A 27,303-nucleotide genomic window follows, 5' to 3' on the forward strand; every position below is an offset into this window, starting at 1 on the left:
CTTACCGAAAACTATAAGAGTGATGCAAGTCAGACCGAGCTTCAACCTCACATGGCTCTTTCTCCTAAGCCCCAACAGGTGGTCCAAGACCCACAATTCTCTTTGTCAAAATAAATCCCAGCTTGCTCTGTTCCTTCATTTATTCGCACTAAGAGCCTGATGATCAAAACCTCACTATTATACAGTACACTACATGCTACATCTTTGAAGTTTTTTTTAGAATTATATTCCCTTAATGTGTTTCCAATGACTAGTTATACCAGCTACAGAGTATAAAATATGAGCAAAATTGCTTATTTTTGTATATGAAAAAGCTGGTTTTGTTCTTTGAAACCACAAACCATTAAAATGGGTTGAGCATGCAGGGAAATCAGATTATATCACTTTCTGTACACACATGCTTCTTTATATTATCTGTCTGTTTACTTACATAGTACGTCCAATACTTGCAAAGAACTACTAAAAGTTAACATTGTATTGTTTATCTCTCATACCTCCCACTGGGAATGTAATTTCTTCTGCTGGTTACGTTTACACAGGTTTTCTTTAGCCTATACTTAAGTATAAAAAAATTCAGTATAGATGGGGATGTCACAGGCAAAATCAGCTATTTCAAATGCTGAAAAAAGGTAATGGAGCAATGTGTAAACAATTGAATACACTCCAGCAGGTAAAATATATAATTGGGAACAAATTAAAGGGGAGAAAAATTTAGGATAAGCTGTCCCGTTCACGTCCAAAACCCTTCATAGCTAAAAAAAAAACCAGCGCTTAACCTAATATTTGCCTTTCTATAATTATGAGGGACCTCACAATACTGACAGGGTGTCTTAGATAATTTCAGAGCAGAACTTTAGATCATCGGACCCTAGGTCGGTTACATTAAGTATAATAACATCAAAGCTAACGTGTACAACCCCTTACTCCTCTATCCCTACACCTGACCCAGTTTACTCTTCTCCCCTCAAAAAAGCCTTCTGCTCCTCTTACCTTCTCCTGGTCTTTGGTGATTACAATGAAGCCATTGTTGTCAATAAGATAGCACTGCAGAGTCTGAGCGAGAGAGACAAAGTGGAACAAAATATAAAGGTCATCTCGCTGAGATTTAGTTATCAAAGATTGTCTAGACTGTCATTTACTATGGACAGCTCAGATGTATGACATGTGGCGGAAGCCATCACAGATAGGAGTTAAAAAGCACTGTGTAGTGTTTTTTGAGGAATACAACAGATATTGCTTTATAGACAGGGCATAACAAAATAGTGAGAGCTGTAAAAAGGCACGTCAAACACAGCATACTGTACCATAGCTCACAATACATTGTACAGGAATATGCCAAATCAAATGTTAGTTCTACATTGTTTAAATAAACAATTTTGTCCTTATTTCCCATCAATCACAGACCCGTAAACATCCCTGCGGTCACAAAAGCCAGGAACATAATGTGTTGCAGCCCTCTCTGGAATGAGGAGGGTTAAAGGATGATGCTGGCCTTAGTTAGAGCCTGACTTAAAGGGATACGTTTCCAATAAAGGTCTAGATTACCTAGATTATCTCAGCTCTTTGCGCATGTCGGAAGTAGCACGCGTATTATAGGTTGAAAGTAAACACGTTTGCTTGAGTGTAATCTAATTTAAAGGGACATGAAACACAATTTTTTTCTTTCATGCTTTAGAAATAACATGCAATCTTCATTTTCTTGATATCCTTTGCTGAAAAGCATATCTAGATATGCTCAGTCGCTGCTGATTGGTGGCTGCACATAGATGCCTTGTGTGATTGGCTCCCCCATGTGCATTGCTATTTCTTCAACAAAGAATATCTAAAGAATTAAGCAAATTAGATAATAGAAGTAAATTGGAATGTTGTTTATTATTGTATTCTCTATCTGAATCATGAAAGAAAAATTTGGGGTTTAATGTCCCTTTAATGCTCGTCGGAATAAAGCGACTTCAGAGCTCTGGTTGACTGTTACGCAAGACAAAAAAGTTGAACAAAACACATCTAAAAAACTTAAATTATGCTTACCTGATAGTTTTCTTTTCTTCTGATGGGAAGAGTCTACTGCTGCATTCATTACTTTTGGGAATTCAGAACCTGGCCACCAGGAGGAGGCAAAGACACCCCAACCAAAGGCTTAAATACCTCCCCCACTTCCCTCATCCCCCAGTCATTCTGCCAAGGGAACAAGGAACAGTACAAGAAATATCAGTGTGAAAAAGGTGCCAGAAGAAGAAACTTAACTACGGCTGCCTCATCGATAAAACACGGGCGGGGAAGCTGTGGAATCTTCCCGTCAAAAGAAAAGAAAATTATCAGGTAAGCATAATTTAAGTTTTTCTTCTTAAACGGGAAGAGTCCACAGCTGCATTCATTACTTTTGGGAAAACAATACCCAAGCTATCGAGGACACTGAATGCAAACAAAGGGCGGGTACAGAAGGCGGTCCCTTCAAAAGGCACCACAGCCTGGTATTACCCATAAAAAACAGCATAAAAAGAAACAAGGTAAACAACCTGCAAAGCCGTTCTGGAGACCACTCAAAATCTTTAGATTACGCTGAGCACAATGCCTCTGAGAAGCCAAGTCCTGCAGGCTCCCATCGCACTAACTACCCGAAGAAGTACCTCCACCTACCTCCGAAGGAGAGAACAGAGTACCCGAAAGAGATCCAAAGGACCATTAGACTAGGGAAAACCCCAAGACAAATGAAACGAAGGTTGTTACAAGGGGAAAAACTCTCTAGAAAGACAAATATCCTATCCCCCAGAGAGACACTCCCAACCAATGAGAGAGCGATCACTAGGACAAACAAAATCCACCCTCAGGTCCTCAGACACAACACCATATGACTGATGGTGTGCCAAAGAGCCACAAGCTCCCCAGAACCCTAGTCCAGCAGATACAACTGCTATAACTAGTTGTATACAGGTAGGAAACCTGTATCAGGACCGAAGGTAACCCGGAGCCCATAGACAGGATGGAGGAACTAACCTTCCCAACAGAAAAAAGGGCTCTCTGTGAAACACAGTATCACAACGGACAGATTTGCGAGCTCCAGCTCCAGGGCAGCAAAACTAACCCTAAGCCATCATGGGACCCCATCCCACAGAGAGTGCTGGATATCAACGACAACTCCCATCCAGGATGAATCTGGACCCCAAAAAGACATCCAACACCAGCAGTGAAATGTAACCAGTGAAGGAAGGAACACCCGAGAACCCCGCACCAGGGAGAATAACAGGGCTAACAGAAGTACACGGTAAGACCCCACTCCGAGAAACAGACTCAGTCCAAAAAGGTCTAAAGACGTCCGCCTCAAGAGAGAACGAAAGGGCCTAAGAGGAACGAACCCCTGACCAAATACTAGCATCAGGAATGCTACCACAACTGCCAAACAGCTTACAAGCACACATTCCAGATGCAATAGCTGCAGCTGGTTGCAAACTGCAAACCTTCCGCTTGCTAGGCAAACCATCCGGCCACTACAGGTGGCCCATAATAGATACGTCGTGCATGGGTCCGGAACCCTTGCACATTTCCCTTCCAAAGAAGGAACACTCCCAAAAAGGGAGATAGGGCATTGAGCCATAACAATACCCTAGTACCAGAACCAGCCTCCATAGCCTCTAGAATGCAAGGGAGGAAGAAAAATCCTCGAACGAGAAGATAGAACCCACTGGGTCTCCATGGAAACTGTAAGACTTCCAAAATCCTCCCCAAGAGGACAAATACCAAGGAGACCACTTTCCAAGCCATAGACAGGGCGAAGAGGCTAAAAGAAAAACAGTAAGCAATACCATTTAGCAACAACTTAACGACCATTACCACCAGCTCAGTTGAGACAAACAACCTCAACTCAAGTACAAAAATTGCCACTGGCAACAACTGAAAGATGCATCCGAAAAGCATCAAATTAACCTCCAGGCAGGAACCAAAGCTCCCCTGAGAGAAAAACCAACCCCCTGAAGGGACAAGCGGATGCTCTAAACCCTATGGTTCGAAACTGAACCGCCCAGGACCGATTCTAACAATAACGACCCCAAAACTCAGTCGAGAGACCTGGCCCTAAGCCAGACCCCCCGAAAAACGGGGCAGGCCGTATGACCTGAGGAACCCTCAGGTTGCCTCATACGGAGAAGAGCACTCTAGGTAGAGTATTCACAAGAACTTAGACCAAGAGCATAGACAAATATCTAGACAGGTCTAGAAGATGGCAATCCACACCCATAAGTGGAGCTGAACCCTGAACCCTCTGCAACCCCAGAGAACAAGAGCTCCTAGAGATTCAATTTCAATAATCAAAGAAAAATTATCTTTTTACTGCAATTTGTAATACAAAGAGAAGAGACAATCACCTGCAGCTGGATTCAAACCCTCCAGGGACCCCGAAGGTCACCAGGGACAGGGTTCCAAATAATGGAGAACACCTTAGTCATGTGGGTAACCGGCAACCCACTAGGCTACCCGGCAGGCTGAACAAGCCCCTTAGACGGAGAGCCAAAATCCTCACAGGATCACCCTCCCGGAAATCCCTGTATCACACAAGGAAGACCATAGAAAACCCCACAACTCCTCTGCGAAGTGAACCAGGGGCGGTTGCCGGGGAGAAAAAAATGGAGAGAAACTCAACCCCTGCGCTCCCTCTTATGAGAGCGTGCAATACGCAGAAACAAGGAAAGACGGACATATCCGCACTTCCGAACTCGGATGACCGGACCACCCTAAAAGGGAAAAAGCAGTCCCAGCAACCTCAATAGGTACCGGTGACTACCACAAGAAAAACAGTCACCCAGAAGATACCAAGATAGAATGAAAACACGTCATCCAAACTGGTACCCGGGCTGTCAAGCCCTCATCCAGACCTCAAAACACTTGGGAATGGGGAAACTCCAGTTCCGAGGTCAAGGATCTCCCGAACCCATGAGGAGACATCGACAGGTCCGCACCCGGACCCCAACCTAAGGAAAAACGGTAGAGGAACAAACCCTCCGACACTCCATTCACCGAGGACGAGGAGCAGGTTGACGTATAAGGAAACAATAACACCCCTCAAGTAATTGGATAAAACAAACATAACTTGAACATTTCATCAATGTGAACGACTCAACACCCAACAAGATAACCAACACACCGGCACCACATGGGTGACATGAACCATAAGGAACAGCAGCTAGTGCCCGACCAGTACCTGCCTGGTACAAGGAACTCCCCTGGACTGTGCAAGGTCCAAGAAAAAACGAAACCCCAAAGGGGTCCATAACATAAACTATAATCATATAGAACGCGCAGCTTCCAAGGAAGTGCGCATGTGACCACAAAATCGCAAGTATCAGTTTCAGAGAAGAAATGTTCCCACAACGGACAATTATAACAGACATGAGCTTCATAAAACAAAACAAATATATCCTAACCAGATTCAAATAAAAGAAAGGCAGCACCTGAGGGTGAACGACCAAGGAAAATGGCACGCCAACCAGACAAGCCTATTAGAGGCCCCATCCTTCCAAGCTCAGAGCTGTAACAGATACTTAAAAAAAAGAAAAAAGCGGAGACGTTAAAGAGATTATCTTCATCCCTACACGTCTAACCTAGTTTGCCGTCCGGCACAGTAAACCGAGGATCCCTCGGCCCAGTAGGGCTGGAATCCTCCAGCACTGACAAAACATGCCTTAGTAGAAAACGCAGACATGCCAGTCTATAACGGAAGGCATAATGACCCCCCGCCGGGTCAATGGACGCCCCGGCCCCAAGGGTAGGGCCCCTGAAGCCCCAGAAGGTCTAACTGACTCAGGCAATCTTAAAAATACCTCTCTAGGGAAATATAAATGTGCCAATGCCATAGATATGGCCATGCGGAACCGTGCTGTAACCTGGAGGAAACAAGCCGCCTTCCGGAGAAGGAGTAACGGCCATAGGGACACCTGCTTGCATAGCAAAGGAAGGTTCTGGGGCACGTGCCTCGTAGGACATGGAATCCTCATAGGGCGGATGGCTCAGCGCACTTTAAATTCCCTGATTTGGTGGAAGAGAGTACTCTAGAATGGCAATCGGCACATAACTGATGGGCATGGATAACCCGGGCCATTTCATATTCTTCGCAAGACGTATACTCCGAATCGGAGATATCTGTCTCCAAAAATCAGAATCCTCCATAATTTGGAGATTGTAATTATGGACAAACACTAAAGGCACCTTACACCCCCCCAATGGCTGGGGCACTCACCACTTACCGTGAACCAGACAACTAACGAACAGACTCCCTCCATCGCCACACGGTCAAGGTGCGGAAATGGAATACAACGTGACCACACACGGTCACGAGGTGCATCGTGTAAGACAAAAAGTGCACCAGTCCCTTAGGACCATGCAAACTGATGATATAAGGCCATTATGTCCGTATAACCATGAGCTCAAGTAACACTACACATTAGCAGACAAAATCACATAACAAACATGATTAAAGTCCCCCCTGTTCAATAACCCCCCTCAGGAGATATTAACCCTTGATTCAATTTAAGATAAAGGAGTCCCACTGGGACCCTGGCTTCTTTTGTTAACATTACATTCATATATTAAAATAAAATGAAACAATCTTACCGGAATCTACGCCATGGAGCAGGAACATGGGCTGGCCCTTCAAGTGTGACAGATAGTAGCCTTGCTTCTGACATGGACTTGAGTGAATAAAGGCAGGCAGCGAAACTCGTCAATGCTGATTGCCCAGGAGCTGTTAATATGAGTCGGGATGGTTTCGCCGAAGAACTCCCCCTGCATCTCCGGACTTTAACTTTCATCCTTGCTCTCACTGAGAGGCTGACAGGATTACTTAAAACTCCAGTCCCATTTCGAAGAGTACTACCCTCCATAAGAGACTATCTTCAAGCTTCTGACACTTCTCTGCCAACCTCCTGAGACGAAAGACAAAGAATAACTGGGGGATGAGGGAAGTGGGGGAGGTATTTAAGCCTTTTGGCTGGGGTGTCTTTGCCTCCTCCTGGTGGCCAGGTTCTGAATTCCCAAAAGTAATGAATGCAGCTGTGGACTCTTCCCGTTGAAGAAGAAAAATACATTTAACAGTACAGTTACACTCATTAATATATATATATATATATATATATATATAAGTTATATGTGTGTACATATGTATTTATGTAATTATATGTGTATATATGTATTTAGAGACATATATACACATATAAACACATAAATATATAGAAATACGTATATATAAGTGCATCGGAGCCCTTCGCAGTCAAGCAGCTGAAAACATGAAAAATCATTTTTAATAAAGTGTTAAACTATGTATTTACCGTAAATATTTCACATTCCAATGTTCTTCACATAGGGGAATATGATCTTTGTATTTTTAAATATATTCTGATTTATATATATATATATATATATATATATATATATATATATATATATATACTGTATATATATATATATATATATATATATATATATAAAATATGTATATACTGCATATATATATATATATATATATATTTATATATCTGTAAATTTCTATAACTATATTTAATCATATATAGATATAGGTATAGATATAAATTTTACCAAAAAAAACATCATATATATATATAGAGAGAGAGATATGTATTTACAAATAAACAAAACATAGTCTGCTATGTGAAGAACATTGAAATGTGAAATACTAATATTTCATGTCGGGTTAGCACATTTAAGAAAACGTGATTGGGTTTGTGCGACTTGTTGGGTGGTAGTTTTTCCCCCCACTTTTCGTGCTCCATTGAAGTCTATGGGGAAAACATTAACACAGTTGCGATATTCAAAGTTCGTTTTTTGCACGGCAGGTTAGTGCTCTTACAAAGACTTTTTGCTTTCAATTTGTAATATGCGTGAAACGTGAAAAAAACTTACTTCTAGCTGAGTTAACGCGCAAGCAGGAGTGATAAATAGCAATCCACTAGTAATCTAGCTCAAAGTAGGTTACTTTTATAAACCACTGTGTAGGCTGCACTTTTTCTTGCAGACACTTATTTTGAGATTAAATGTTTATGATTTAGAGCACACAATTATGGGAAAAAATCTATTTACTTCTATTATCAAATTAATTTCTTACCATTGATATGCTTTGTTATTACTTAACTTTTTTCCATAAGAGCATTCTGAGGTAGGCTCAATAGCGTTTATATCTTGAGCACCATATGGCAGCTGTGTTTGCAACAATGTTTTTAACAATATTTAGTGCCCAAGACACGTGCACGCTCTTGAGCCTACTACAGTATGCTGTAGTGGAAAGGAAAAAATTTCAAGAAATTAAAACCGAAAAAGATAAATTTGATAACAGAAGTAAACAGGAAAGTTTTAATTATTTTTTTTAAACTGTTCTGTCTGAGTTATGGAAGTTTAAGTTTGGCTTTCATGTCCCTTTAAGTAACTTATTCTTGAGATAAAAAAAACACTTTTGTTTGCCCCCATAACATTTATTCTTTAGAAACAAATTCTGATCTATGTTTAGCCAGTTTGAAGATATAAAAAAATTAAGCCAACTTATTTCAACTTGTTGCTTCCCTTATCTGTAACACTAGAATTATTTCTGTTATATAGTTTTATCAATAAATATATCTGACCTACTTGGAATCCGTTACATTATATCCCCTTACAATATACCTGTATAAGCACGTCAATCTTCTAAACAGGCCCAGCCTTTATAAAAACAAAATGTATTCTTACCTGATAAATTATTTTCTTTTTCCTTCACTTGGAGTTTACAAACCCATACAATAGCTTTAAAACCCTCCCATCTCTCCTAGTTTGACGTATAGCCATGTAGCGAACAGTAAAGAAAGGTAGGAAAGGCAAAGCAGGGTCTATAGAGGTGTCATTAAAACTGTTGCCCAAAAATCTAACCGACGGGGCCTGTGGACTATCATTATTCCGAAAGACAATTTATTAGGTAAACATTAATTTTGTTTTCTTTCATAAAATGATGATGGTCTACAGTCCTCCATGACATATGTGATTAATACCCAAGTCAATGGTCTATGTTACGGAAAGGGTGAGACAATTTTTCTGGCGGTTCTTATTTAGCCGGATATGCAGCCTGAAGGACTTATCTGGCAAAAGCTGCTTGCTAAAAAGCAAAACCTCAAAGCAATAAACTCTGAAAAAAGTATGCAAATAAGACACGTTGCAGCTTTGCAAATCTGCTCCAAAGATGTATAATCTTTCAAAAACCACAATGTTGCATTTGCTTTTGAAGAAAGAGCTGTAATGCTCTTAGAAAGGTGACCATCAATGGACTAATTCTAAGTAATGCCTGAACAAAAGTCTGAACCTCAGGAAGTTTAGCCAACTTCTTATGAAAAAAATAGGTAAGGCAGAAAATCGTGGACAAACTCTTGACAAGGGCATCCAAGAAAATGAAGATTCTAAGAATTTAAAAGGACACCAACAAAATCCTCTGGAACAACACCATTTAAAATATATCTTCCAATCTTGTGTTAATTTTCTTGTGTTTTACAGGTTTTCTGGCCTGCATGAAAGATTAAATGACCGAATCAAATAAATCTTTATGTTCCAAAACAAGGCATTCAAACTCCAGGTCATTAAAACAGAGATTTGAGATCTTGAAAGGAAAAAGAACCTTGAGACAACAGATTCTGTCTCAGAGGAAAAAAAACTATGGGAAGCAAAATTACATCTGCACTAGGTCCGCATACCAAGTTCTGCGTTGCCTGGCTGGCATCTAATTTTACTGACTTTGTTTACTGTTTGATCCAAGAAGAGACTCTTGGAATAAAAACAATCAAAGGAAACAGGTATGCTAGATGAAAATCAGATGGACATACCAAGGTGACTAATATGTGAACCTTAAAATCTTTTGATTTTGCACAATAGCTTAGAAGTTTGAGATTAAGTGGGAGGCCATTAGAACTATGTCCTGTAAGCTCATTGGATCAATAAGTAATCACAAATTGTCCTATGGAGAGACCACTTTCATGAATGGATCGATTAACTGCTGGAATGATCCACCTCCCAGTTGTTCACACATGGTATTGTGATTGCCAATAGGGATCTAGAATTCCTCTCTGCCCAAGACAGAGTAATAGACACTTCCTGCATGGCCAGTGGACTGCGGTTAACCCCTGGGATAATTTATGTAGGCCAAGGCCATGATGTTGTGCGATTGGAAATGGATAAACTTTTCCTCCTTTAAAAGAGGCCAGGGCTCACTAGCCGAAGATCCCTCGAAGTTCCAGAATGTTGATTGGATACCTTGCCTCAAGGTGATACCAAACTTCTTACAATAGTCCAATACTAACGAAGGAAGGTTGTCCCAAGAGACAAAAATAGACTTTGTGTCCTTAAAAAAAAGATTGACTGATGGAGAAATCCAAAGCAATCTGTGTGCCAAATGTAGATAATTCATTAACTACTGATGTAGCATAGTCATTATAGGGTTCTTGAGTGAAGAGGGGGCTAAAGAAACTGCAACTGAAACAGCAATCAAACAACCCACCTCCTCCATGCACTGAGCTACCAATGGATAGAGCTCATTGTAAGAAAGAGACACACCCTCTGAATCTTAATAATGCGAAGTTCCAACAGGAAAAAGATAAATAAGGATTGAGTCTATTATGATTCCTGTAAATGCTACCCCATAGCAGGATATAATGAGCTCTAGGTACATTGAAAGACAGAGGTTTGAGAGTATGAGCAACAGCTGTTAACAGAAAATAAGCTTGCACTAGATATCAGCCAGATAAGGAGCAACTGATATGTCCTAATTCTGATCACCGACAAGAGTGTAATCCCACAGAGAATCCAGATATATGTTTAGGGCTATGAAATCCAGGATAGGACTATAAATCCCTTTGGATAATAAACAGATTGGGTTAAAATCTCTTGACCCTCAGATTATACAGGTACTAGGATTATTATGCCCCTATCCTCCAAATCCTTTTGTAAATGTTGCCACTCTTAAAGATCATAGATAACATTTAGTTAGGACTGCTGGTCAAGCAGAAGGACTCTGCTTCAAAGAGAACAAATATACTCAATCTCTTGAAGGATAAAGAGAATAAGCCCAGGTATCCGAACTATTTAAGGGTAGAACCTGAAATGTAGAAACTTATACATAAGTTTATACAAAGAAAATCCTCTTGAAGAACACCATTTAAAATATTTCTTCCAATCTTGTGTTAAATCTCTTGAGTTACAGGTTTTCTGACCTGCCTCAAAGATTCAATGACCAAATCAAATAAATCTCTATGTTCCAAAACTAGGTGTTCAAACTCCACGCCTTTAAAATAGAGATTTGAGATATTGATAGAAAAGAAAAACTTGAGAAAACAGATTCTGTTTCAGAGGGAAAAAAAACTATAGAAAGCAAAAGGACATCTGCACTAGGTCCACATACCAAGTCTTGTGTTGCCAGGCTGGAGCAACTAATATTACTGACATTGACTCCTGTTTGATCCAAGAAGAGAGAAAGGAAACAGGTATGCTAGATGAAAGTCCCATGGACATACCTGGTAGAGAGCCCTCTATACTATAAAACACTCCCTCAGAAACTTACACAGTCTCTCAATGTAATCAGTTTAAAAGACCCCAGAAATAATAAGATGCCCATAAGTACCCCCGACAGCTCCTGTATGGGTACTTAACTCCTTTCCTGTGATTGGAAGGCCCTAAAAATCAGATTAGAATCTGTTTAAAAGTGTTCCCCAGTCTAACCGGAGCCTGCTCTAGCGAATCACATCATGCACTAAGCTATTGCCGGTTCTCTTAAAGGGCCATACACATATTTTTTTAAAGTGCTCAAATAAAAATCCCAAAAGCTGCCAGAGGGCTAAAAATGGTCAGAAGCTTCCCTTACAATGTCCCCAATGCTAACAGAATGGTTAGGGACATGATATGTGTCATGAGGGGAGCAGGTTAAAGGGACAGTCTAGTATAACCTAAACTTTCATTATTCAGATAGGACTTTTAATTTTAATCAACTTTCCAATTTACTTTTATCATCAGATTTGCTTTTTTTCTCTTGGTATTCTTAGTTTAAACTAAACATAAGTAGGCTCATATGCTAATTTCTAAGCCTTTGAGGGCTGCCTCTTATCACATGCTTTTTAAATCTCTTTTCAACACAAAGAGACAGAAAGTGCACGTGAGCCATATAGATAACACTGTGTTCAGGCACAGGGGGTTATTTAAGATTTAGCACAAAACAATGCTAAATTTAAGACAATAGATAATAAACAGTCACAGTTATGTGATCAGGGGGCTGGAAGAAGTTTCCTAGATACAAGGTAATCACAGAGGTAAAAAGTGTATTAATATAACTGTGCTGGTTATGCAAAGCTGGGGAATGGGTAATAAAGGGATTATCTATCTTTTAAAACAATAACAATTCTATGGTTGACTGTCCCTTTAAGTCTTTGTCTGTGCTGTGTAAAGGGACTTAACTTATGCAGCACCCCTCTACTGGTTTACCAGGCATGTCAATGTTAATGCAGTTGCAGCAGTATCCAGTAGAGAGCCCACCCAGTGCAGGTATCGAGTACCGCAGAGGATTGCAGTAGGAAATACTGATGAGTCCCCGCGACACCTGAGGGTAGTTATGGCTGAAGTCCCATTAGGGAAAACTTAAATTATGCTTACCTGATAATTTTCTTTTCTTCAGATGGAAAGAGTCCACAGCTGCATTCATTACTTTTGGGAAATAAGAACCTGGCCACTAGGAGGAGGCAAAGACACCCCAACCAAACCATACTCCTCCCACTTCAATCATCCCCCAGTCATTATGCCAAGGAACAAGGGACAGTAGAAGAAATACCAGGGTGAAAAGGTGCCAGAAGAACAAAAAAGAACAGACGCCCCACAGAAAAATACATTCGGGGAGCTGTGGACTCTTTCCATCTGAAGATAAAGAAAATTATCAGGTAAGCATAATTTAAGTTTTTCTTCATAAATGGAAAGAGTCCACAGCTGCATTCATTACTTTTGGGAAAACAATACCCAAGCTATAGAGGACACTGAACCTAGAAAGGAAAAGGCCTCAATGACACTGACCCACAGATAGTTCAAAGGCCTAACTAGAGACCGCAAAAGCAGACTCACTGAGCCAACACTCCTCCAGGAGAGACCGTCGCCCAGCAGTCGGTCCCCACACAACCCTTACTAACACCAGTAGTAACAGCCAAGCCCCCAAAAAAGAGAGGACAAGGAGGAACCACAGGGATACCCAAAGGGTACAGCAAGATCCCATAAAGGAAAAACCCCATTAAAAGTAAGCCAAGCCCACAGAGACCCAAATGGGTCTAGAGAACAAGGTGAGACAACACCTAGACCAAGCAGAACCACAAGGTTCAAAACCGGGCATCGGCAAGGAGAAGAAAACATCTCCCAAACACTGTGCAACAGCACCGAAAAAGACAGCTGAAGACAAAGTCCGCAAACCATCAAAACTCAAAATACTGAGCAAACAGAAACAATACATCCAGTAACACGCTGCCATCCGTAGGAAGACACGGAAGAAAATACTATCCGTAAGGAAAGAGCGGCCGAACAAAATATCACATTGCCAAAACCTCCAAGACAGAGGGCACACTCCAGGCAATCCAAGCCGCCAGCAGTGTTAATTTCGTCGACTAAAACTAGACTAAAATGACTATAAAACTAAAGAGATTCTGATGACTAAAATACGACTAAAACTAAAATGACATTTTAGTCAAAAGACTATGACTAAAACTAAATCAAAATGACATTTTAGTCAAAAGACTATGACTAAAACTAAATCAAATTTGCTGACAAAAAAACATTTTATGCAAGGTGTTTTAATCAATCCATATCCAATTACTGCTCTTTTGTAAAATTTACGAAACTTAATTTTATAAAATGTTAAGATAAATAAAGACATGTTATATACCACAACAGTTAAATCTGTTAAATCTGTATTGTATGTTTAAACCTTAATACCATAAATAAAAACAGGTTAATAAACCTTTACTCCAGGAGTATATAATGAGTTTGGAAGTTCTAGAGCAGTGCTAATATCGTTGCCGAAAATGTTTCGAATCTGTGAATAAACAATTGATTCTTCCTATAGAAATATGCATAACCCACGAGTATGGGTGGGTTTAAATTATGCTGTGCCTGTGCTAGCTGCAGAAGCTTTTTGTTGTGTTGAGTTACTTAATACTTGTTTTAATTATTAACAGAGAACTGTTAAAGTTTTTATATTGGGTAATATGTTCAATATAGCCAATACAGTTTACAGTAAGTTTTTTTTATATTTTAAAGTTGCACTTCTGTTTGTTTATGAAACTTGGTTTTATTTCATTTTAAGCTTAATAAAGATGTTACATATCACAACGGCTAAATCTGTGTCTGTATTGCATGTTTAAACCTTAATACCATAAATATTACCATGTGTTATGTTTACTCCTGGAGTATATAATCAGTTTGCAAATTTTAGAGAAATGCTTAAATAATGCATTACACTTTAACTAAACCCCTTAGATTTTAGTCGACTAAAATCTACTTGAGATTTAGTCGACTAAAATCTACTGGAGATTCAATCGACTAAAACTAGACTAAAACTAAAACAATTCAGATGACTAAAATACGACTAAAACTAAAATGGCATTTTAGTCAAAAGACTAAAACTAAGACTAAATTGAAATTTGCCGTCAAAATTAACACTGGCCGCCAGACCTACTCACAGATCTCAAAAAGGGGAGAAGCACAGAACCTCAAAAAAAAAAAAAAAGGCCCACTGGCATCCCCAAGGATGCCAACAGATCTCAGATCCTACACCTAGCCGGACAAGTCCAAGCAACGGCAGATCTGAAAGCAGGGGAACAAAAGAGACTCCAAGACCAGCCCCCAAGAGGGCGGAAGAATGGACACAGCCACTCCAACAGAGCTCGGGTACCAATCCAAAAACCACCCAACTAAAGTCTCCACGCGGAGCCAGCAGCTCCCCAGATGGAAAGGAACAACTCAAAGAGCAGACCATTCTTTTTACAACCCACTGAAGCCCAATACCTGGTAACAACATGCCTCATACCAGCAGGAGACAATCCAAACCTCAGATAAAGCCTAAGAAGACAGTCCTTGACCACTTTTTGCTACCGACCCAGCAAGGGTCTACCAAGTCAGTGTCCAGTCAAGCGGACCAGGATTCACACGATGAAGGTTCCCAGTCTAGCATCATATCAAGCGTGACCTCCCCTAGATATATCATGGAGTCTACCATGAACAAAATGCTGGCTGTCCAGACCTTATCCATTACGCAAGAGATACACCGTAGCTCAGCTGAACTACGTAAAGATATCTCCGAGTACGGCAAACGAGTTGACGCCTTGGAGCGCAAACACCATGACCTGGCCACTGACCATACAAATCTTCTTTCATATTCTGAAACCTTATCAGACCAGATTGTACAATTGGAATTTAAGCAGGCCGACCTTGAGGACAGGTCCCGCAAGAGCAATATAAGATTCAGAGGCATACCTGAAACTGTATCGCCCTCTGAGTTACAAGCCTTCTTCTCAGACCTTTTAAAGGAAATATTAGGCTCTTTCGAAATGCAACCTAACACCCTGGAGAGGTGCCACCGGGCCCTCAGGCCCAGATAGCTCTCGTCTGACAAACCAAGGGACGTGGTTGTATGCTTCCACAGTTACAGTCTCAATGATCACATTCTGCAAGAGGCCTTTTGCAGGCCTCCCCTCTCTGAGAGATTTAGGGAGATTTAACTACTTCAGGATCTCTCTCAACACACACTTCAACAAAGGAGATTGTTCTCCCCGGTCACGGAAGTTTCACAATTAGAATAGTTGTTACAAAGGACAACCAGACCCACACAGTTACTAGCCTGGGTCAGGGCTTCTCTCTCTTGGAATCCTTGGGCCTACGACCACCCGCAAGCAATATCCAAGCACCTAACCAGGCCAAGCTCAGAGCTTCTGCTCCTGAATGGCAGGTCAAAGAGCAAAGGCCGAAAAAATCTAAACACCAACTTCCACTACAGGACTGGGCTCCTTGATCAATCATGGGTGTGAACGTTTACTACTACTACACCTTGTGCCTTTTGGGTAAGCTGTCCTGTTACTCATCAAAGTCGTTTTATGTGTTTTGCTAACTGTTACATATCTATGACTGAACTTTCTACTGCTGTATTTATTTCATAGCATTTGTTTTATGTTATATTCTATGTTATATTATTGTTCATCTTTTTGGGTCACACCACACTGACCTTAATGTTAATATCTAGAATCTCCCCCCCCCCAATATAGCCTGCATCGTGGGCTTCTTTTGGTGGACTACTTCCACCACAACAACCTTCTTTATGTTTCAGCTGCATTATCTTGAGTTTTATGTTTTCTTATGTTCCTTCCCCTTCCCCCCCCCCCCCCCTATTTTCCCTGGCAGGCTTTGGATTTCCGACCCCCTTGCTTTTACGTAAATGGCTAATGGTAACAAAATAAAATGTATTACACATAATCAGCTAGATTACAAGTTTTGAGTGCTATAGGGATTTTAATGACCGCCACAAAAGCGGCGTTCTTTCACCTCCCTATAGCGCTACTATTACAAGTTTTTAAAAAGCAGGCTTGCGTGGGCAAAATGGTTGCGTTGAGCTCCAAGCTTCGCCCAAATACAAGCGCTGCTTTGACGAGCTTGTGCACGATTTTCCCATAGACATCAATGGGGAGAGCCTGCAAAAAAAAGCCTAACAGCTGCAATCGCGGAAATAAAAGCCCAGTAAAGCAGCCCCGTTGATGTCTATGGGGAAAGAAAAAGTTACGTTTAAACCTAACACCCTAACATAAAAACCACGTCTAAACACCCCTAATCTGCCGCCCGACATCGCCGCCACCTACATTACAGTTATTAACCCCTAATCTGCCACCCCCTGACATCGCCGCCACCTACATAAAACTATTAACCCCTAATCTGCCGCCCGTAACATCGCCGCCACCTAAATACACTTATTAACCCCTAATCTGCCGCCCTTAACATCGCTGCCACCTACATAATGTTAATAACCCCTAATCTGCCACCCTTAACATCGCCGCCACCTACATTACAGTTATTAATCCCTAATCTGCCGACCCCAATGTCGCCGCCACTATACTAAAGTTATTAACCCCTAAACCTCTGGCCTCCAACATCACTAACACTAAATAAATATATTAACCCCTAAACCTAACCCTAACTTAACCCTAACCCTAACACCTCCTAACTTAAATATAATTAAAATAAATCTAAATACAACTTACAATTATTACATAAATAATTCCTATTTAAAACTAAATACTTACCTGTAAAATAAAACCTAAGCTAGCTACAATATAACTAATAGTTACATTGTAGCTATTTTAGGTTTTATTTTTATTTCACAGGTAAGTTTGTATTTATTTTAATTAGGTAGACTAGTTAGTAAATAGTTATTAACTATTTACTAGCTACCTAGTTAAAATAAATACAAAGTTACCTGTGAAATAAAACCTAACCTGCCTTAGACTAAAACCTAACATTTCAATAAAATAAAATAAATTAAATTAATCAGATACAATTATCTAAATTACAAAAAAAATAAACACTAAATTACACAAAATAAAAAACGAAATTGTCAAAAATAAAAACGAATTACTCCTAATCTAATAGCCCTATCAAAATAAAAAAGCCCCCCCTAAAATTAAAAAAAACGCCTAGCCTACAATAAACTGCCACTGGCCCTTAAAAGGGCTTTTTGCTGGGCATTGCCCCAAAGAAATCAGCTCTTTTACCTGTAAAAAAAATACAAACAACCCCCCAACAGTAAAACCCACCACCAACACAACCAAACCCCCCAAATAAAAACCTATCTAAATAAACCTAAGCTAACCATTGCCCTGAAAAGGGCATTTGGATGGGCATTGCCCTTAAAAGGGCATTTAGCTCTTTTACTGCCCAAACCCTAAGCTAAAAATAAAACCCACCCAATAAACCCTTAAAAAAACCTAACACTCTCCCCCGACGATCCACTTACAGTTTTCGAAGACCGGACATCCATCCTCATCCAGCCGGCGAAGTCCTCATCCAAGCGGGCTGAAGTCCTCATCGAAGCCGGCAGAAGTCTTCATCCAGACAGCATCTTCTATCTTTATCCAGAGGGCATCTTCTATCTTCATGCATCCGGCGCGAGCGGGTCCTGATTGCAACAGCCAATATGATTTTTTACCCTTTAATTCCTATTGGCTGATAGAATTCTATCAGCCAATCGGAATGTAAGGGACGCCATCTTGGATGATGTACCTTAAAGGGAAACTTCATTCTTCGTTGACCATCGGAAGAAGAGGATGCTCCGCACCGGATGTCTTGAAGAGGGACCCGCTCCGCGCCGGATGGATGAAGATAGAAGATACCGTCTGGATGAAGATAGAAGATGCCGTCTGGATGAAGACTTCTGCTGGCTTTGATGAGGACTTCGGCCCGCTTGGATGAGGACTTCACCAGCTGGATGAGGATGGATGTCCGGTCTTCGAAAACTGTAAGTGGATCGTCTGGGGTTAGTATTAGGCTTTTTTTAAGGGTTTATTGGGTGGGTTTTATTTTAAGCTTAGGGTTTGGGCAGTAAAAGAGCTAAATTCCCCTTTAAGGGCAATACCCATCCAAATGCCCTTTTCAGGGCAATGGTTAGCTTAGGTATATTTAGATAGGTTTTTATTTGGGGGGTTTGGTTGTGTGGGTGGTGGGTTTTATTGTTGGGGGGTTGTTTGTATTTTTTTTTACAGGTAAAAGAGCTGATTTCTTATTTTTGATAATTTTGTTTTTTATTTTGTGTAATTTAGTGTTTATTTATTTTTTGTAATTTAGATAATTGTATTTTAATAATTTAATTTATTTTATTGTAATGTTAGGTTTTAGTGTAAGGCAGGCTAGGTTTATTTTACAGGTAACTTTGTATTTATTTTAACTAGGTAGCTAGTAAATAGTTAATAACTATTTACTAACTAGTCTACCTAGTTAAAATAAATACAAACTTAGCTGTGAAATAAAAATAAAACCTAAGATAGCTACAATGTAACTATTAGTTATTTTGTAGCTAGCTTAGGTTTTATTTTATAGGTAAGTATGTATTTAGTTTTAAATAGGAATTATTTAGGTAATAATTGTAAGGTTTATTTAGATTTATTTTAATTATATTTAAGTTAGGGGGTGTTAGGGTTAGGGTTATGCTTAGGGTTAGGGGTTAATATATTTATGTAGTGATGTGGGAGGCCAGAGGTTTAGGGGTTAATAGTTTAATTTAGTATATTTCGTTGTGGGGGGCTTGCGGTTTAGTGGTTAATAGGTTTATTATAGCAGTGATGTGGGCGGACGGTAGATTAGGGGTTAATAAATGTATTATAGTGTTTGGGATGTGGAAGGGCCTCAGTTTAGGGGTTAATAGGTAGTTTATGGGTGTTTAGTGCACTTTGTGACAGCTTAGTTATGAGTTTTATGTTACAGCGTTGTAGCGTAAAACGCATAACTACTGACTTTAGATGGCGGTACAAATCTTGCCATTTTAGAGTGTACTGCTCACTTTTTGGCCTCACAGCAAAACTTGTAATACCGGCGCTATGGGAGTCCCATTGTGGTAATGACGTTGCGTAACGGCCAAAAAGGTGTGCGGTACACCTATTCTGACAAGATTGTAATAGCGGTGTTAGTGAAAAAGCATCGTTATGAACAGGGATAGGCAAGGTGTCCGTGACTAGCCCTTGAAGTGTCCGCCACAACCTTAGTATATGTTTGATTGAATAATAGGAATAAGAAAAAATGTAGTGTGAATAAAGTTAGTGGTTTGTCAAGAGACTGCTAGCAATATTGGGTGATAAGTTATGGAATAACTAAAGCCTGAGGGAAATACTAGATGTGTATCTGTATAATAACACCCAGCTCTATACAAAGACACAGTAGTGACACTGGCACATGCGTATAGCCAGACAAGGGCTGGTTATAGGGTCAGTGGTATCTGCATCAGTAAAATAACACCTAGCGCTATATAATGACACAGTAGTGACACTGGCACATGGGTATAGCCAGAGGAGGGCTGGTTATAGGATCAGTGGTATCTGCATCAGTATAATAACACCCAGCACTATATAATGACACAGTAGTGACACTGGCACATGGGTATAGCCAGATAAGGTTTGGTTATAGGATCAGTGGTATCTGCATCAGTATAATAACACCCAGCTCTATATAATGACACAGTAGTGACACTGGCGCATGTGTATAGCCAGAGGAGGGTTGCTTATAGAATCAGTGGTATCTGCATCAGTATAATAACACCCAGCGCTATATAATGACACAGTAGTGACACTGGCACATGGGTATAGCCAGAGGAAGGTTGCTTATAGAATCAGTGGTATCTGCATCAGTATAATAACACCCAGCGCTATATAATGACACAGTAGTGACACTGGCACATGGATATAGCCAGAGGAGGGCTGGTTATAGGGTCAGTGGTATCTGCATCAGTATAATAACACTCAGCACTATATAATGACACAGTAGTGACACTGGCACATGGATATAGCCAGAGGAGGGCTGGTTATAGGATCAGTGGTATCTGCATCAGTATAATAACACCCAGCACTATATAATGACACAGTAGTGACACTGGCACATGGGTATAGCCAGAGGAGGGCTGGTTATAGGATCAGTTGTATTTACATCAGTATAATAACACCCAGCACTATATAATGACACAGTAGTGACACTGGCACATGGGTATAGCCAGAGGAGGGTTGCTTATAGAATCAGTGGTATCTGCATCAGTATAATAATACCAAGCACTATAAAATAATGTTTTTAATTTCAAATGTACATTGGTGTCCTTCACTAAGATATAACTTTGGAAAATGTCCGCCACAGCATTTGTCTGTGCCTTTCCCTGGTTATGAAGCATAACGATGCTTTTTCACTCATAACGCAAAACTCGCAATCTAGCTGAATGTTAGGGGCTTGAATTCACCAGGCAAACGTAGTATCTTTCTTAGGTCACTTTCCCCTCTCAATCCTGATGTGGTTCTCCTACAGGAAACACACTGGAAGGAAGGAAATATCCCCAGACTCATTTCTAACATTTACACTAAAGTCGAATTTGCCCCGTTCTCCTCTAAGGCTAGAGGGGTGGCTATCCTGTTCCACAGGTGCCTTACGTGTGAAATACTCTTCATTGAAAAAGACCCCCAATCAAGATACATAATAGTAAAATGCAAACTTAATCAGAAGCTATATACCATAGCCTCTATATATCTCCCTAATACTGGCCATGTAAATGCCTCCACAAAATTCTTAAGCTGGTTAATAAGTATAAACAGGGTAGGGTGATCATCGGGGGGGACTTTAACCTGGTCTGGGACCCCCTTTTGGACAAACAGATACATAGAACCAGTTCAGGGGTTCCCGGTAGAGCACGCCTCTCCCACAACTTTAGATCCCTTATGATGAAATTCGGCCTTTATGACACCTGGAGAGCCTTCCATTCACAGGAAAAAGATTTCACATATTTAACTTACTCCAGACTTGACTATATCTTTTCCCAGGCCCAGACCTTAGATCAGATTAGAGAAGTTAAAATCCATGTCTGCCCATGGTCAGACCATGACCAGGTCTCCCTTGCACTCAGTGATCCCACTGATAGACCAAGTCCTGTCTTTTGGACCATTCCCCACACCTTACTCTCTGATATCCCCTTTAGGGAAGAACTGCGGAAATCTATTCGGGAATTGATTGCTTTAAATTATAATGGTTCGGTCACGGATGACACTCTATGGGGGGCTCTTAAAGCCTCCATTAGAGGTCTGATCATTAATGAACAAGCTAGTATTCGGAAGTTTTGGGGATTACCCCTCTCGCAAGCCTTTAGCGAGCTGAAAAATCTAGAGGCACTGAATAGGAAATCTCCTTCACCACAACACCGGCAATCCGTACCCTAAAAGCCCACGGGGCCTATCTATCAAGCTCCAAAAAGAGCTTGACTGCCCGTGTTTCTGGCGAGTCTTCAGACTCGCCAGAAACAGCAGTTAAGAAGCAGCGATCACAAAGACCGCTGCTCCATAACCTGTCCGCCTGCTCTGAGCAGGCGGACAGACATCGCCGGATATCAACCCGATCAAGTACGATCGGGTTGATTGACACCTCCCTGCTGGCAGCCCATTGGCCGCGAGTCTGCAGGGGGCGGAGTTGCACCAGCAGCTCTTGTGAGCTGCTGGTGCAATGCTGAATATGGAGAGCGTATTGCTCTCCAAATTCAGCGAGGTCTGGCGGACATGATCCGCACTGTCGGATCAGGTCCGCCAGACTTTGTTAAATAGAGGCCCATATCTGCAATCTAGAACTGAAGCGTACACAGCTGTAACTCATAAAAATCAGACAACTGTTTTACTACAAAGGTAACAAGGCTGACTCTTTGCTAGCCAATAGATTATGACACAAAGAAGAAGAGTCCCGTATTCCGGTGTTCAAACACAATGGCCAAACGGCTACCTTGCTCAGTCATATAGGCGCCCTTTTTGCTAAATACTATGAAGACCTTTACAATATAAAGGCTTCTGAGTCCCCTCCCTCTATGGCTAGGCCCATAATTTAGCAAACCCTCTCACAACTCAATCTTCCCACGTTATCTATAGCTGACCAAAACTCATTGAGGAGTCCCATCTCCCTGACCGAGATCAAAAGAGGTAGTTAAACGCCTCAAACCACTTGAAGCCCCGGGTCCAGATGGCTACCCTTCCCTCTTTTATAAAACCTTTAAGGCGGAACTTGCTGCTCTGTTGCAACGTTTCTTTCATGCTTCTGGTTCGCAGGGCTCCTTCCGCCCTGAGTTCTTAGAAGCCACCATCATCACTATCCCAAAACCAGATAAGGACCCCTCTTTATACACTAGCTACAGACCAATTTCCCTCATAAATATGGACATCAAAATATACTCAAAATTTTTAGCTAATAGAATCGCTGTTTTGCTCCCTAACCTGATCAACGAGGATCAGATGGGCTTCATCCCCAGTAGAGAGGGAGCCGACAACACCAGGCGCTTACTTAACATTGCTCTAGAGGCCACTAGACTGAACAAACCCTTCTTGATCCTGTCACTTGATGCCGAGAAGGCCTTTGACAGGGTCCGTTGGGAATACTTATGGGAGGTCCTGGAGGTGTTTGGGTTTCCAAAGGAATTACACTCCCATATTCAGGCACTATATTCTTCTCCCTCAGCTAGGGTCAGGGGTCTGGGGTTCTGTTCGGCTCCCTTCTCGCTGTCCAATGGCACTCGGCAGGGATGCCCTTTATCCCCCCTTTTGTTTGCTCTGGCCATAGAACCTCTTGCTGCGCTCGTTCGATGGGAGTCTTCTATAGAAGGTATCACTTTGCACGGTACCTCTCATAAAATTGCGCTGTTTGTGGACGACATCTCGATATTTTCTTCCTCACCCAAAGATACTATTCCCCCCCTTACTGTCCCTCCTGAAACTTTTTGGGGAAATGTCATACTATAAATTAAACCCCTCCAAAACGGAACTGTACTCCTGGGGATTTCCCCCAGATTATATACTGGACTTACTACATACACATAACTTTAAGTGGAAAAAGGAAAAGATCAAGCATTTAGGGATTTACATCTCAAATAACGCAACCCAACTCATTCATGACAACTACGACCCATTACTTTCTGAGCTACGGTCCCTGGTGTCCAAGTGGAACCTTCAGGCCTTATCAGGTTTGCGTAGGATTTCTGCTCTCAAGATGTCATTCCTTCCAAAATTAACGTACCTATTTAGTTGCCTTCCCGCCCGTCTCCCTAGATACTTGTTAATGCAATTTCAGAGCGGGTTCACCAGATACATTTGGCATGGGAAACTAGTCAGAGTGACCCATAAGGTATTGCAGTTTCCTAAATCGAGCGGGGGCATTGCCTCACCCTCAATTGTTAGATATTACGAAGCCGCAATGCTAACCCATATATCACAATGGGGAGTTGCTGAACCTACTAGTAAATGGAGTGCTCTGGACCAGACGTCTCTGCCCAACTATGTTCACCTCCGGGACCTGGTTTTGATCCCCCCCCCACTGCCACCGACAGTTAAACATCAATAACAAAGTTATCCTGGAGTGCTTACTTACCTGGGACAAACACTACCCGGGGGTCGCTCCACACCCATCCCCTATCACGGGTCTTTTATTGGGTCTCCCACCCTAATACCTGGACTAACCTGGGGATTACGCTGTTTAGAGACCTAGTGGGCCCTCACTCCCAGAACCAATTTCTCTCCCTCCCCAAGCTCGCGGGCTCCTGGGCTGTCCCCCCAGACTACATTTTGAATTTACGAGGTTTAAGAGCATCTTCGGGACATGGGGGTTTTCCCCGTCAGTTCCCCATCCCCTAACCCCCTGGGAGGCCAGGTGACAGGGAGGTAGAAGACTACACAGGCCCATGTCTCAACATTATTTAATAATGGAAGGGGCGCTTAATATAGATAAGGCAGAACATCTCCTGAAATGGGAAGACATATTACACACCACATTCCCACCACAAATTTGGTCTAAAGCCTTTGACCTTACCTCCAAAGCCATTCACTGTACGACCCTATTCGAAACGTTTTACAAATTGCTTACACATTGGTATTTTGTCCCCATGAGACTATTTAAGCTTGGCCTGATTGCTTAACCTCTTTGTTGGAGGGCCTGTGGCTTGCCGGGTGATTACCTTCATATTTGGTGGGGCTGCCCCAAAATTAAGACGTTGTGGAATAGGGTGTTCACTACTTTAACAAGGCTAGGTATTCACCCTATAAGGTCCCCCGAAAGAGTCCTTCTTCACATTGGCCTTTCCCCCCTCTGCACCAGAGCTACTTATGTATTTATCTATTTACCACTACTAAGTTAGCCATCGCCAGAAGTTGGAAAAAAGATAAACCCCCGAGGTGGAACTCTGTCTTGGACATCATGGCCTATATTAACTCAACGGAAAAGACCATCTTCTTTACTCTAAACAAAATTGATTTACACAAACTCATTTGGGAGGATTGGGTGACTTTACTCCAGCCTAGTTGGCAACCCTCTATCTCTATGTAATACATCCAGTCATTTATCTTTTATTATTTTTGGATTATAGCCCATGACCTGCCTCCCCTCCCCCCTTCTTCTCTCTCTTTTTTTTGCCCCTCCCCCTTCTCCTCCCCTTATTGTATGTATGTAACGTACGATTATTTTATTGTGATAATCTAGGCCTACATGAAGGCTATGTTTTGACACTTCGTAAGTGTTTCTCTGTGTTGATTTACTTTTACATCAATAAAACTCTTTGAAAACTAAAAAAAAATAAAAAATAGGAACCATACCTCCGAAAGGAGGACAACTAGCCCCCTGAAAAAGAGAACATTGATAAGCACCTGTCCATAGGACAGGAAGCCATAGGCCAAACAAGAGAACTCAAGGCCACGCCATTGACGAACATGGAAGGACCCCTTAAAATACCAACTGGCGAACACACATGCAAGGACCAATAGCTACAGCTGTAAAACTGCAAACCTTCAGCTTGCTTGACAGCAAAGCCCACCATCAGGTTACATCAGTTGGCTGTCCCAAGGGAACCGTAACGTCCAGCATAAGACGAGCCCCAAAGAGCCCTGGCTCGTAGGAAATCTGGCCAAGTTGTAAAACAGAACAGCCAGAAAAAAGGCTAAGCCCAAGTACCCTGGAAACTGGAGCACCCCGAACCAGCCCTAGAATCATAAAGGTCCGGTAACAACCCACAGAGGGATCCATACGTGAAAACGCCAAGTGAAACACTTGCCAACCGGAAGAACCAGGACATAAGGCCCGAGCCCCACAAATGGGTAGAATAAACACCATTCCAGGAATTTAAACACCCTGTCTGATATAGAAAACAGACCCACAGGGGAAAATCCAGATTATCCCGGATAACAAGAGCAAGAATCCCTTGCAAGTCCCGACCCAAAGGGAAGAGACCACCCCTTGCACGAGCCCACTCCAAAAGAGCTAAAGCCTCAAGGCCCTATAAAGACTCCAAAGTCTAACAGGCGTCCAAACAACACCACAAACTCCAAGAACAAGGGGAACAGTGAGGACAAGTCACCCGAACAGAGCACAGCAAGTCTCCACATAACCTCAGATACGAAATCAGAGGACAGAAAAATATGGGTAGAGATCTCACAATAGATGGAAATACCTGAACCATATGAGTGGAAAAACCACTTGGACCTCTTCTACCCAAGAAGGAGATGCAGAGCATTCCCAACTCTGGGAAGGGACCCCTAAACAGAGCCCAGAGACACACACTGTGTAATGTCCCTAAAAGGGAACAACCAATTCCTGAATGGAAATCCAGGTCCCCAGAAGGTGACCCGATCCACAAGGAGAAATGGACACAGTCCAAAAAGGTCTCAATGGACCACTAAAGGAACAGGTCCCAAAAAGGACAATTCTCAGGGCCTCCGAAAGGCCCAGACCGGCGGAAAAAAGGTGCTAAACCCTCCACCTTCCAAACACGTGGGAAGGAATACTCTAGGTCCCAAGGATATCGGAAGCAGCAGAGAGTGACGCAGCAGAAATTCACTGACCCTGTCACCAGATAGACGGCTATTAAGGACTGAAACAATCCCGTGAGCCACATGGACCCGCAAGTCCACTCAAGAAGCATAGCTGAAACTTGTAAAATAAAATAACAAGAAACACAAATAATATTGTGAGCACTGGGCGCCTCAACCTGACCAGCCAGGTAGAACAGGCGCCACGTGTCTGAATATGCCGCCAGACAGAAGATCTGAACCCAAGCAAGACCAGCCCGCAACCAGGGTCATAACTGTCAAGCTGCCTAAATCCACCCTCAGAGAGGGAGGAAAAAAAAACAGACAAACATGGGACGAACGTGTCCCAACAAACTTCCGCAGACGTAAACAGTGAGTATCGATCCCAGAGTAAGTTCCCAAAGGAAACATAAAAGTAAAAATAAAATTCATCCGGATAACATTAAATGAGAGGCAAAATGAAGGTTAACGCCTAAGAAGAACGGAAATACCTGCAGGACCAGCCTAACGGTAACCCTGTTTTTCCAACAAAACTGGGAAGGATCTTGATAACAAGACTAAAAGGGGATTACGTCATACCCTCATGTCTCAATTCCAAGATACTAAAGGAGTCCCACTGAGACCCTGTATTTTTCATGTTACAGTACATTCATGATGAAGTAAAATGAAACGATCTTACCGGGAATCTACGCTGTGGAACAGTAACAAGGCCCTTCAAGTG

General features: G+C 41.7%; 1 protein-coding gene across 1 annotated transcript in view; it reads right to left on the reverse strand.

Moving 5' to 3' along the window:
• The window catches only part of CACNA2D4 (calcium voltage-gated channel auxiliary subunit alpha2delta 4), a 1,345,448-nt gene that overhangs the window by 77,852 nt on the left and 1,240,293 nt on the right, over nucleotides 1-27,303 (reverse strand). Inside the window, exon 31 of the mRNA XM_053718853.1 lies at nucleotides 991-1,053. Within this exon, the coding sequence (XP_053574828.1) occupies nucleotides 991-1,053 (63 nt within the window). The remainder of the gene's footprint in view (nucleotides 1-990; nucleotides 1,054-27,303) is intronic.

This window comes from Bombina bombina, chromosome 6 (assembly GCF_027579735.1).
Source record: "Bombina bombina isolate aBomBom1 chromosome 6, aBomBom1.pri, whole genome shotgun sequence".
Lineage (NCBI taxonomy): Eukaryota > Metazoa > Chordata > Amphibia > Anura > Bombinatoridae > Bombina > Bombina bombina.